The sequence below is a fragment of the Suncus etruscus genome, chromosome 2 (genome assembly GCF_024139225.1).
Source record: "Suncus etruscus isolate mSunEtr1 chromosome 2, mSunEtr1.pri.cur, whole genome shotgun sequence".
Classification (NCBI taxonomy): domain Eukaryota; kingdom Metazoa; phylum Chordata; class Mammalia; order Eulipotyphla; family Soricidae; genus Suncus; species Suncus etruscus.
Window position 1 is genome coordinate 134,676,768 of NC_064849.1, and position 14,161 is coordinate 134,690,928.

A 14,161-nucleotide genomic window follows, 5' to 3' on the forward strand; every position below is an offset into this window, starting at 1 on the left:
AATCTTCAAACTCTAAATGATTTAAGTATAAAAAATATTTTTAAATCTTTTGGCTATCTTTCCTGTGTGTTGCAAAAAATTTATAAAGAACTATGGCAACTTAGAAAAAAATGCCCAAACTGCAAATTCCGGAGTAATTAAGAAATGCTAAATAGAAAAGCAGAAAAAGGTAAACCTAGAAATAAAGAACAAAAAACTATGTAAAGAAAACTCAGAATAGTTAACTGAGACAGAACATAATCGACAGAATAGTCAAATGGTAGTAAAATCAGCAGCAGAAAGACACAGTGAGAGGAGGGGGAAAAAAAAAAGAAATACACAGTGAAAATGCTGAAAAAGATTCAGGGCAGATCAGAACTGATTAAAAGGGAGATTTCAACCAGGCAAAAGATTTAATAATGCTATTTGGGAAAGAAAAGAAGGTTTCGTGGGGCAAGTGGTAAGAAAGAGGCACTCCTCAAAACTATAAGGGATAAAAAGTGGTGGGGATTCAGGATTCTACAGTACTAAAAACAAAAAAAAAAAATCACATTATCATCTAAGGACATACATTTCCTTTCTGTGGATGCTGTCCTCTAAAAAAGATACATAGTAAAATACTCTTCTATTCTTTTATAGTGTTTTATACTAGGGATATTGAAAACTATCTTAGGCAAAAATGCCAGTGCTGTTCAAAGGAATGTGAAGGCACAAGAAAAAACATAAAATTTGAAATAAGAGTGGCCGGAGCAGTGGCGCAAACAGTAGGGCATTGCCTTGCACATGCTAACCTAGGACGGACAGCAGTTTGATCCTCTGGCATCCCATATGATCCCCCAAGCCAGGAGCAATTTCTGAGCACATGCCAGGAGTAAACCCTGAGCGTCACCGGGTGTGGCCCAAAAGGCAAAAAAAAAAAAAGAAAGAAGAAGAATTGAAACAATAAAAATAAAACCAAAGCAATTCGGCTGATAAAAATTACCCATTTAAAAATATCAATGATGAGACAAAAGTACAGCACATCAAAGTGAATTCACTTTTCTCAAAGAAATATTTAAAGATCATAAAATAAGCTTACATTAGAAATGTTAAAACAGACAACAAAACTGAAGAAAATAAATCCAAGAAGAAATAAAGCAACAGCTTCTTAAGATCAGGAAATAAAATAATTAGACAGGATAATTAAAATTGAAGGATATCCTTAGAAGAAAACAACTTAAAAGTTGAATAAAGAACATTAAGGAAACACAAGAAAAATTTAAAAAGCAAGAGAATAAAAAATAAGTTACAGAAAGAAGTTAAGAGATTCACAGAGACAGTGGCGATTAAGAAGGATTCAATTCACATAAAATTAAAACCCCTGAAGGAAATACAATTTCATAGGATATTTAAAACTATAATCTTGACATTTTAAGCTACCACACTGGCATAAATAAGTTCTAAAATTTTATTTAGAAAAGATTCATTGAGTTCCAGAAAAATATAGAGCTACATCAAACATCCTGAAACATATGCTAAAACATTGTATTTCAAAGTTTAAGAGGAAATCCTCAGGGCCAGCATCTAACTTCCTGCACGGACATTTCAAGCATTTCCCTTAGGTCAAGGCCCACCATTTCACTATAAGTGAGCACTGTGAATAGTGTATAATGCAGTATAATTACACAAGAGAAATTAATCAGAGGAACTGGAAAAGAAAATATTTGCTAAGATGATGTATTTACTAGACTACCATCGAAAACGAATGACAAAGCAATGTAGCAATCAAAGAATTTGGTCAAGAAGCAGAATGTAAAATTAGCATGCAAGAATCAAGGAGACTTTTTTATGTTTCAACATGACAAAATCAATAATATAAAGACAAAGGTATTTCAATTTAAAATAAAGTCAAAAAGGACTGAAGAAAATTACAACGCTAAACCCTACACCTATAATTAATTTAACTAAAAGTCAACATATCACTAATCCTCTCAGAGGTATTTGCTGGAAATTCTAAAACGGAATTTTTCTCGGTATACTAAGACTGAACAAATTGGTAATTATATTATGGATAATGGTAGCCAATACTACAGAAGGAAGCTCAAAACATTTAAGACTAAAAAAAAGTTGCATGCAGATATAATGGAATCAGAGGTATCAGTATAATTTGAATCATTATAAAAACAGAAAATTGGTAAAGAAATATTTTTAATTGGGGATATGCACTACACCTTGCAATGCCCATGTATTTGGTGTTTGGGATCAAATTAAGTTGACTGCATGCATAGCAGGCAGGTGCCTTGCCCTTTATACTATTTTCTCCAGGTCTGCACATCTTACATTATTTATTTAGGGGCAGGAGCAGTTGTACAGCAGGTAGGGTGCTTGCCTTGCATGGGGCCAACTCAAATTCAATTCTCAGCAGACCATCTGATCCCCTGAGTCCACCAGGAATAATCCTGAATTTCAGGCATAATTCCTAAATCAGAGTCAAGAGTAATCCCTACGCACTGCTGGTGTGGTCCAAAACCCCCTCCAAAAATGTTATTTATTTTTATTTGTTTGGGGACCAGAACTTTCAGTGCTCAGGGCTTACACCTGGCTCTGTGCTCAGGGATTATTCTTGGCAGTTCACAAGGGGCCATATATGGTCCTGGGGATCAAACCCAGGCTGGCTGCCTGTGAAGCAAGTGCCCTCCATGCTGTACATTGGCTCCAACCCCATCTTTAGTTTTTAAAAACAATCTCAGACTATGTAACACTGTGGAGAACTGTAGTTACTCATAAATGATACAAGAAAAATGCCCCAAAGATTTAACTCTGAACACTATGTATGACACAGACTATTTGGAAAGCACAACAAGAATAGGAAAACATATAAACAGTAAATACCTACTATCTCAAAAAAAAAAAATTGAACAAAATACTCCCATAATTGTTCAGAAGTAGCAAATCCCCACCTATAAGCAAGCATTCAATATTTTTTTCTACTGTACTCAAAAAGTAAATCAGAAGTTCCCAAACATATATGGCTTGCTGCCCCCATTTCAGAAAAATTACTCAGTGCCCGCAAGAAATTTACTTTCTTTAAGCAAATATTAGAAAGTGCCTCCCTAACTGCACATGATGCTATCGATGCTCCCACCCCAGGTTCCCTACCGGGGGCCATTTTAACACCCTTTGGTGAGCAGTATTACCCACTCTGGCAAAAAAAACAAAGGTAAAGGAAATGGTCTAAAACCAAGATAAGGCATTCCAATTTTATAAGGATACTGTGTCCTTTACATCTCTTTTATGATTCCTTATTTGGAATATTTATTAATCCCCAGATAATAAATGGGGGTTAATGTTATTAGGAACAGAGTTGCATACAAAATAGGTGTTTTCAACCAGAACATTCAGTTTATGAATTAAAAACAATAAGCCCTACAAACTAGAAAACTGACTTTCGAAGTTTAAAACATCACTACTAAGGCGCAGAAGCTCAATACAAATGCAATAATGCCTAATTCCAGAGACTGCAGTGATCATCTGTGTGCTCTGCAATTGAGAAGGTATGGTACATATCGTATACAGAGATGTACCTAGGCCATGTTACAAATTTCTTCTAATCTATAACCCAGCAGAAATGGTAAGATATACTAATATAAGCAATCTATTTCATGTATCTCTTATTACTCAACATAATATTTAGCAAGTTTCTTACATATAGAAAAAAACTATATATTCTTTTGTTATTACTAAAATCAAATTAACCATGCTGTCAATACTACTGATTTTATATCTGGGTCCTAAAAGTACAGTAGATAGTAAATATGCCATGCAGACAACAAGAAATATATTTCTTTTCTCTGTCTTCATTTATTGAGTCCATCTATATCTGCTTACCTTCTACAGTCTGACAACCATTACAGAAATAACATTAAGATTTCTGTTATGTTAGAGTCTAAAAGGCATTCACTAGAGGACTTGGAAATGAAATCTCCAAGTACAATCTCCATTTACAAGATATTAAAATACTCATAATGAAAAGTCATAAAGCAAATTAATATTCAATAAGATATATTCAAATAATATGTTTAAAAAGTAGAATAAGAAACAAAATGAGAAAAACAAATATTCATTTAAAGTCTCTCATATTAAAAATAGCACTAAATGTGAACAGGTCAAAAAATTCCATCAAAAGATGCCATACTCTTGACATTTCAGTGGTTTAGAGTGAGGTAGTTGTGACATCAAAACCGTAAAAGTCAACACTATAATAGACACGTGACTCAAACTCCAATAAAGAACCTGTTTGCTAAGGAGGTGAGGTAGGAAGAAGGAGAGAATATTAGGTCACTGAAGATGAAGGAAATGCTGGCACTCAAGGTAGATTTAGCAATAGAGCACTGAAAGCCCACAAGTCTTATTTAAAGCTTTGTAAATCATGATGCATATGTAAAAACTTAATTATTTGTTTAAAAAAGATGACATCATTATCTGGATTAAAAGATAAGATTCCAGAGTTCCTGATCAGAAAGATCACATAGTGCTTAAGCACTTGCCTTGTATGTGCTCAACTCTGGCTTAGTCCGCAGCATTGCATATGGTCCCCAAGCACTGCTAAGAGTGAGCCCTGAGCAGAGAAGCCAGGAGTAAAAGCTGAGTACCTCTGGGTGTGGTCCAAAAAAAACCCCCAACACAAACTAGAGTCCCTTGAATGGTTTGATGTGAAGTGGGAGTAACACAGCAACACAGGAACACAGCAACAACACAGTAACATACCAACTCTGGGCTCTCGGGTGCTATTCTGAAAGTATCATCTTTTACATTAGAAATCTAATGGGGAGGGGTCGGAATGGTGGCGCTAGCGGTGGCACTAGTGATAAGGCATCTGCCTTGCAAGAGCTCACCTAGGACAGACTGGGATTCGATCCCCCAGCGTCCCATATCATCCCCCAAGCCAGGAATGATTTCTGAGCACAGAGCCAGTAACCCCTGAGTGTCACCAGGTGTGGCCCAAAATCAAAACAAAGCAAAAGGCAGAAATCCAATAGGGAAGGTGGGTATCTAAAACAAAAAGAAGAAGGGGGGAATAGAAACATGTCAGAAAGATTCCTGGTGGTGAAAGCAAAGTAGAGTTCCAGCTCAGAGGGGAAGGATCCTCAGAAGAGGACAATCCTTACAACCAAAAGAGAACCTGAAGTGCCTTGAACTCATTATAATAAAAGAAACCAGCAGAGACAGAGAAGCCAGCAAGAGGCAAGCAAACTGAGTCTGAAGACAAGGGAGAAGAGAGTAAATCAAAGAAGAAAAAAGAATGAGAAAAGCTATGATATTCTGCCTAAGGTTGGCAGCCGGCATGAATTAATGGAGCTACAAACCCCACAAGAGAACTCAGGTCCCTAAAAAAAACTTGGATGAGGCTGACCCCTACCAAGAAAGCCACTGTCAAGAGTCAGCAGATGAGGAAAGGCTGATGGGACACTGTGACCCCTCTGAGGATGAGAACAAAAAAAGACAAGAATGAGCTCTCCGGGAGTTGGAATGATAGTACAAGGGTGGGTGCTTGCCTTGCTCCAGCCAACTCAGGTTCGATCCCCAGCTGAGTCCACCAGGAGTGACTCATGAGTACAGAGCCAGAAGTAACCCCTGAACACTGTCAGGTGTGCCCACCCCCCCCCAAATTAAAACGTAAAAGAAAAGAGCTCTCTTGAGTGCCAGCCTCTATCACCTCTGACTACGGGTTTCAAGTAGGGAGCAAAGCTCATCCTAACAACACAGACTTGAGAAACTGCCCTCTGAGAAGCCAGTAAATTTTGTGTCCTCCAAAAATCAAAGTGCTTTAAAATTGTCCCATGCTGTATAGTCTGCATAGCCAGCTCAGTGCAGGGGAAAGGTTTAAGTGTTTCAAGGTATCTATCCCATTTCTGTACTCAGCTAAGAAAAGCTAAAATGTAGAGAATGGGAGTTTCCTGTGTTCAGAATATTTTCTTTGGAAAATAGTCTCACTCATCTATGGGTTTTAAGAAAAATAAAAGTCATTTTTGTAACAATCCTCAGAGACAATGAGAGGAGGGCTGGAACACCAGCTCACTCCATGAAGCTCACCACAAAGAGTGGTGAGTACAGCTATAGAAATAACTATACAGAGAACTACCATAATCAAGTGAATGAATGAGGGAACTGGAAAGCCTGTCTGGAGTACAGGTGGGGGTGGAGTGGGGTGGAGGGAGATTTGGGACATTGGTGGCAGGAATGTTACCCTGGTGAAGGGGGGTGTTCTTTACATGACTGAAACCTAATCACAATCATTTATGTAATCAAGATATTCAAATAAAGAAAAAATTCATTCAAAAAAAAAAGAAAAAAAGGAACTGACAACACAAATGAGGACTACTAGAGAGCTACCCAAAAACTGCAAATGGAAAGAAGAAATTAGTCCTGCAACTCACTGCAATGTGGATGTACCTGGATGGTCTCAAGTTAAGTGAATTGTGATGGTGAAGAGATGTTTCTGGGGTCATAGACTACGACTAAGGGGTTCAACAACATAGTATGTCTGGAGTCTAGAGCTAGTCTTATGCCAAAATACTTCAGGGGTAAGATCTCCCTGCTTTTAGTCCAAAGGTTTTTCCTTCCAATTTCTTTCATATTTTGCTGTGCCTATGAAAAACAACAATAACTGCCACAAACACACATCATTTTAATTTTTATAGTGTATTTCATATCTTTAAAAAAAAGAGTTCTAAACCTTCTGCTATTGTATTAATGAATTTATTGGTGATACAACAAATTTCACGAATATAACTGCAAATGAACTCTCCCCTTTTATTCCATTTTTTATATCTTCTAATTTCTTTCTATTTTTTAATAAGTTCACTTTTTGTCATCCTGAAACATATGTATTTTGATCAGTTATGTCAACTATGTCATACATTTTCTTTAAATAAATTTATTTTAAAAAAGAATAACACGTACATAAAATGGAAAGTATCAAATATCAGCAAACCATGTGCTCTAGGTCACAGAAACTAAAATGTTAGGGAAGAAGAGAAACTAGAGGCAGAAAGAAAGCAGAGGAGACCTTTCAAGCAATACAGGTGGAAGGGCACTGGCATATCTATGGTATAGCAGAGAAATTCTGTATAGATCTAAACCACTTACCCAGTACTAATAAAAGTACAAGACCCAAATTACACAGATTGTGAAGGTTGAAAAAGAATCTTCTTTCACTGGGGTCACTGGTGGAAGGATGGAGACATGGGATCCTGGGACTAAAGATGGTATTACTGTATGCCTGAATCCCTATCATAAATAACTGTATGAATGAATCACTGATAGCTGATTTTAAAAGGGGGGGGGGGGAATAATTAATGAAAACTATATAACTTGTTTTTTTGCCAGCTGTTAGAAATGTATTAACTGGGGGCCAGACAGATGGTAAGGTGTTTGCCATGCACGCGGCTGACCTGTGACGAACCTGGGTTCAAGCCCCAGCACCCTGAGTTCACCAGGAGCAACTTCTGACTGCAAAGCCAGGAGTAACCCCTGAGGCCACTGGGTGTGGCCCAAAAATCAAAAAAAAAAAAAAAGTATTGACAGCACACAAAATGATGGATAGAGGAGAAAGGAGAAAAGCGGTCAAGGAAAGGGAAAACAGAGGAGAGGAAAGGGGAGAGTAGTGGAGGGAAAGGGAAAAGAAGGAGGGGACAGAGAGGAGGGGGGAAGGAAAAGGAAAGAGACCTATGAGTTTTCAAGAATGCCATAAATACTTTAATGATTAAGTTTGCTTAAAGCTTTTATGAACATGTATTTTTGTTTGCTTATTTTGGGGTCACATCTAGCTATATGCTGAGAGTAGTATTCAGGGACTCTGGGGTACCAGAAGATTGAATCTGAGTTAGTCACATGCAAGCAAGTGCCTTCCCTGCCAGTTCCATTATGAGCAACTCTTCCTAGATGTTTTCTTTATTTTTGTCCAGGGGCAATTTGCAAAGAGCTACTAGGAATGTCTACAGGAGGCACTCAAAAATTTAATCACAAATTACAGAATTATTTTCTGACTTGTTCTTCTTCAAACTCTGATAAAGAAACTCATTATAAACTAAATTTCTAAATGCAATCCTCTTCACAAGGAAATTTTTATTCTCTAAAGATTTCAATATTTATACTTATTTCATTAAAAATAAATGAAAATATCATGTAAAAGGTATAATGATAAATAAAACTACATAAAGCACAATTTCACTTTGACATAAATGGATACTACTTACTGTGCTTTTATCCTTCAAAAGTTTTTCAATTACTTCAATTAACATTTCCTTCTGCTCTGGGTCAAGGCTAAAACATAAAAAGAAAAAAATTTTAATTTTCCCTTTATAAGGAAAGAGCATTAGTACAGTGGGTAAGGCACTTGCTAGGCATGCATACAACCTAGGTTCAATTCCCAGCACCGCCTATGGTCCCTCTAAGCCCACCAAAAGTGATCCCTGAACACAGATGTAGGAGTAAGGCCTGCGCAGAGTTGGAGGTAGTCCAAAAAGAAATAAACAAAACTACTGCTCTCTTTAATCCTAACTTGAAATAAAGTGGATCCAAATTAAAGAGAGACATGAGATAAAGTGCTTGCCTTGCACACAGCTAACCAGGGTTCAATTCCTGGCATCATATATGGTCCTCTGAGCACTGCCAGGAGTGATCCATATGCACAGAGTCAGGAATAAGCTGAGAGTACAGGTTCAAAACAAACAAATAAAGTGAATCAATTTAAGGATAAAAGTAAATCCTGAGCAGAGTCAGGAATAACCCCTGACTATCACCAGGTATGGCCCAAATCACCACCAGCAGCCCCCAAAAAGAAAAGAAAATAGTGACAAGTAGATAAATTTATTTTTCAACTGGGAGGCTAAATAACAGGGCAGTTGTTTTTTTCATTATAAACACAAAATTACAAATATCAACATACAGAATTTCACAGTCTTGTTTCTTAGTTCACTGATAAAGTCATCTCTATAAAACCTTAAAACAAAAGGCTCATATATGTATAGAACTAAAACCTGTAACTCAATATCATGTGTAAGCATGGAAATATTGATACCAATATCATTTCTTCCTGGCACGGAATTCAATTGTTTCTAATTTTGGAGAAGTTAAAAAACATATAAAGGTAAATAAAAGAGCCTGGCAAAAATAGTCTAAATATAATTATACCATGTATGGGAGAAATATGTAAGAAATCATGAGAATAAAAAGGGCACTAGATGGACAGGAGGGTTGTGAAGAGTTTCTTATTCCAAGCAGCATCTCAGATGAAGTTTAAACAGCTTAACTAAAGTTTTAGGGCTGTAGAAAAGATGAAATACTCTAGGTCTTGGCTAAAGGAGAAATGACAGATAATAGTGCAACTTACAAAATTTTGCAGAGGCTTAACAGACAAGTAGTGAGCTATTGGACAACAAGTTCAAGTTAAGAAAGCAAGAGTTGAGAATGAAGAGAGAAAAATGGAGCCAGGGATAATCATAGATTATAATTATAAATCTAGGTTTTATTCTTTAGTTTCACAATAAGAATGTTAGTGAAAAGCATACCTTTGGCCTGAAAATAACCCAATAAAAAGAGATTTTACTCATTATAAATAGAAGATTTTTAGCCATTGTAATTACTTGAAAATTTACATTGCCTTTTTTTTGACTATCTGTTTTGGAGACACATTCAGTGTTGCTCAGAGCCCACACCTGTAGAATTCAGAGGAACATGTGGATGATGCTGAAAATTAAATCCAGTTCGGCTATATGGCAGGCACCTTACCCACTATAGTCTCTCTCCAACCCATAAAACATTAATTCTTTCTAATTTCAACCATTTCTTCTTCATTATTTTTCTTTCCTTTTTATAATCTTAACATATGCTAATCTCTAACAAAACAATTGCTAGTGTACTTAATATCACATAGTCTATATATATGCAAGCATTAATACCTTATTCAATTATAGACTATCTTAGTTATTTTCACATTTGGTTTCTTATAATCACAAATGTGGTACTTTATATATAATAATAATGTATAATATTATAATATAATATAGTATGTAACATAATATATTATTTTATTTAATTTATATTAATTTAATTTACATTATTTAATATATTATATATAATAATAAATATCACATCCTCTAATATAGTGCAAGAAAAACAATGATCATGATAAAATTCTGTAGAATCAATGACAAAAGGAAATATTAGGTAACAATTATTTTATTTAGGCAAGAGATTTCAGCATCATGTAATATTCTAATAAATATAGTGGGTAACTGTATTTTTTAACTAACTAAAAATTATGTAATAAAAATGTTCTAAAAGAATCTGAAAAAGAATAGGAGGAACAAAATTAGAAGAAGAGAACTAAAATGAGTAGAAAAGATACACACTTAAGATTCTACACTACAGGAGCCAGAGCAGTGGCGCAAGCAGTAGGGTGTTTGCCTGCATGCACTAACCTAGGATGAACCTCAGTTCAATCCCTTGGCATCCCATATGGTCCCCAAGCCAGGAGCGATTTCTGAGTGCATAGCCAGGAGTAACCCCTGAGCATCACCAGGTGTAGCCCAAAAAAGCAAAAAAAAAAAAAAAAAGATTCTACACTACAATAAATATATTTTTTCTTTTTTTCTTTTATTATATTTAAACACCGTGATTACAAATATGATTGTAGTTGTATGATTTCAGTCATGTAAAGAGCACCCCCTTCACCAGTGCAACATTCCCACCAACAATGTTCCAAATCTCCCTCCTCCCCACCTTACCCACACCTGTAGTCAAGACAGGCTTTTTACTTAGAGAAACTTGATTTCTCTAAAAAATAGAGATTTCGATTTTCTAAAAATATGTGGAAATGAGAAACAGACTATATAAATGAAAATTCAAATTATGATTACTTTTTTACATCATAAAATCCACAAATTTGAGGGGCAGGAGCAATAGTATAGAGGTTAGGATTCTTGCTTTGCACATAGCCAAAACAAAAAAATTCCACAAATTGTCACAGACCCTAATAGGTTTACAAGCAAAACCCTGCATAGGATGTCTATACCCAACTCAAAATTAAACTTTGTGTAAGAAAGCAAGCCACTGAGTTTAGTTAGTATAAAGGAAGTCTCGGTCTTAAAAGTCTTAATTAAGATAGGAGGCCAGAGTGATAATAGAGCAGAGAGGGCACTTGCCTTGCACAGGACCAACCTGAATTTGATCCCTGGCATCCCATATGGTCTTCTGAGCCCCACGAGGAGTGATTCCTGAGCTGAGAGCCAAGAATAAGCTCTGAGCATTCCCAGATGTACCCATTAACCAATAAAGTTAATAAAATGAGCCTTCAAGAGCTGTAATATTCCATCTAATTTTAGATACACTGAGTAGTATTAACAAAGCACCTACCTGTACAATTTCTGTATTGCATGGGCTGCATTCTTCCTAACATAAGGTGACAAATCAGCAGAAGCTTCCTTAATAGCAAGCATCATAATAGGTACAATAATAGGCACTCTAATGCTTGATAAAACTCTCAGAGCACTTGCACGAATTAGTTGATTTGGGTCCTAAAAACAGTGAGAAAATACTTATGAAAATGTGAAGTCTGTAATGTTTCCAAAATATTTGAATGACAATAGCTAAAAGGTACATGAAGGTTACAATATAACCAAAGCAAAAAAAAAACGATCATATAATTTTTAAAAAAACAATGATTGGAGGGAGTCATAAAGAAACCAACCAGTATATGAAAATGGATGACAAAAAATGAATTTAATAAATACCTATTTCTCTGAATAATGTTTAACAAGAAAAGAAATGACCATAATTCTAACTGACCTGTTAATATTAAAAACGTTGGTTTTTAAGAGTTTCTTATCAATAAAATGTTACAGATCATAAATTTTATCTTTAAATTTGTCTTATCTGCCCTCATTAATATTTTCAACAACTAGCTCATATAATAAGAGTTCTTGAATGTGTGATATTATATTAAACATAAAAGACCTAATAGAAACTGAAATATACAAGGCAAGGTCAATTGGTTATATAATTATTTCTAAGAATATCAAACAGGTACTGTAGAGAGTTTTCAATTCTTTCAAAACACTTCTAGCCCCTTAATAGACAAGTTCTTGGGGCCAGAGAAGTAATACAGAGGGTAGAGTGTTTGTTTGCTTTTGTACATGGCTGACCCAAGTTTGATCCCTGGCATCCCATATCATTTCCCAAGACCACCAAAAATTATTCTGAAGCACTGCTATGTGTGGCCCAAACCCCTACCCCAAACAAATTAGAGAATTTTTCCACTTCCAATGCCACACCTTCCTCCATAAAGATTCTTTATAGATGTGTGTCTAGGCACTATATTTACCTTCAGAGCTCGCTGGAAAGTGCTTATGGACAAGAGAGCCAGATCCTGCTGTTCTTCTGCATATCGAACCAGATATACATATACTAACTTCTTAATCTATAAAAAGAAAAGTATACATGCATATATATATTTATCATTCAAATAAATTATAAGTATATTTCCTACCAAGTTCCTACCTCAAATTTCCAGAAGTGACCCTGATCACAACTGAGATTGTAGAAATAAAGATAACATTATGAGATAGTGAGAGGTAACAGAAGAAAAACTTGTGAAGTACAATTCCAAATAATTTACTTCCTCAACATCTTAAGTTATATTTCACTCAAAGAAAATAAACCTGAGGGGCCGGTGAGGTGGCGCTAGAGGTAAGGTGTCTGCCTTGCAAGCGCTAGCCAAGGAAGGACCCGGTTCCATCCCCCGGCGTCCCATATGGTTCCCCCCAACCCAGGGGCAATTTCTGAGCCCTTAGCCAGGAGTAACCCCTGAGCATCAAATGGTTGTGCCCACCCAAAAAAATTAATAAACCTGAGCAAAATTCATAAAAGAATAGAAAGATACAAAAATTACATTTTAGAAAATTTTCAAAATAAAACATATATGTAACTTGACTTTGGTCCACTAAACAGGTACCTTCACTTCCTCACCTGTTCATATATACCCAACATAAATTTTGGGGTAATAGTCACATTCCAATATAATGATATTTTGAGATCCCTAAGAACAATGTATTCCAATAAAATTAATTTTATATAATTGAAATTTAAGTGGCCATATGTTATGAACAGTTTTTAAAGAGTTCAATCATAAGCTCTATAATAAATTATGATAATTAGGAAAATTAACTGAAGATCTATTAGTTGGAATACAACTCCTTCATCTGACATTGTTTATAGCTATTTCACTTTTTTATATGCATAATAGTTTATGAATTGTTCAAAGATCTTAGAAAATGAACAGAAATATCTAAAACTAGCTGTAAGACACTGAAATGGAAAAGAGAAGCTACACTGGGCCATATTTCATATTACATGTTAGTTAATCTGAATATCTTGAAAGACAATTGCTGCTCTTCCCTCAAATTCTACTTTCCCTTGACACAGCTTAGTTCTGAGTTCCTTTGCCTTCTTTCTTATGTATGATTCATGCAGTATGGCACTCCAAACTATGAGTGCAAGCTAATCAGGACAAACTTAGTAAGATCCTATTCTAGACAAGATAGTTCCAGGCATAATAAAACTAATTCATGACCTTTCCCAAACGCACTGCTAACCAAATCAAGGCATACAAGCCACTCTCTGGTGATTTTTCTTTTAAATGATAAGTTATAGCCACAGAGGCATAAGACAGATAAGGTTAAGGCACTTGCCTTGCATTCTGCCAAACCTGGTTTTTATTCGAGGAACCACATACAGTGGCCCCCAAGCAATACTAAAGGTCACTCCTGAGCACTGAACCAGGAAATATTCTGAGTATCACCAGATGGAGCCAAAAAACAAAGCAATTTTATAGTTTAAAATAAAATATAGATTAATGAAAGATGAGTTCTTACTTATATAAATTAAAAAATAAAGTTTGAGTTTACATTATCAATTGAACCTTCAACAACTTAGGTTCAATCTATTACTTAAGTATATTCCAAGTAATTTTAGACCTGATTTTTTAAAATCAAACCTAATTTTTTAAAAATCAAACCTTCATAATTTCATGACTGTAACTAAAAACTTAGAAAGCATATTTCTTGGGAAAAAGGAATATGGGAGGCATTACTTTCCCCAACTTTAAACTGTATTACAAAGCAATAGTTAGCAAAACAGCATG

At 35.5% G+C, this 14,161-nt stretch overlaps 1 protein-coding gene across 1 annotated transcript in view; it reads right to left on the minus strand.

Moving 5' to 3' along the window:
* AP3B1 (adaptor related protein complex 3 subunit beta 1) overlaps positions 1-14,161 on the minus strand; it is a 239,500-nt gene that overhangs the window by 173,586 nt on the left and 51,753 nt on the right. The window contains exons 4-6 of the mRNA XM_049766041.1: positions 12,344-12,439; positions 11,377-11,537; positions 8,217-8,283 (exon numbers count right to left, since the gene is read on the minus strand). Coding sequence (XP_049621998.1) covers positions 8,217-8,283; positions 11,377-11,537; positions 12,344-12,439 — 324 coding nt within the window. The remainder of the gene's footprint in view (positions 1-8,216; positions 8,284-11,376; positions 11,538-12,343; positions 12,440-14,161) is intronic.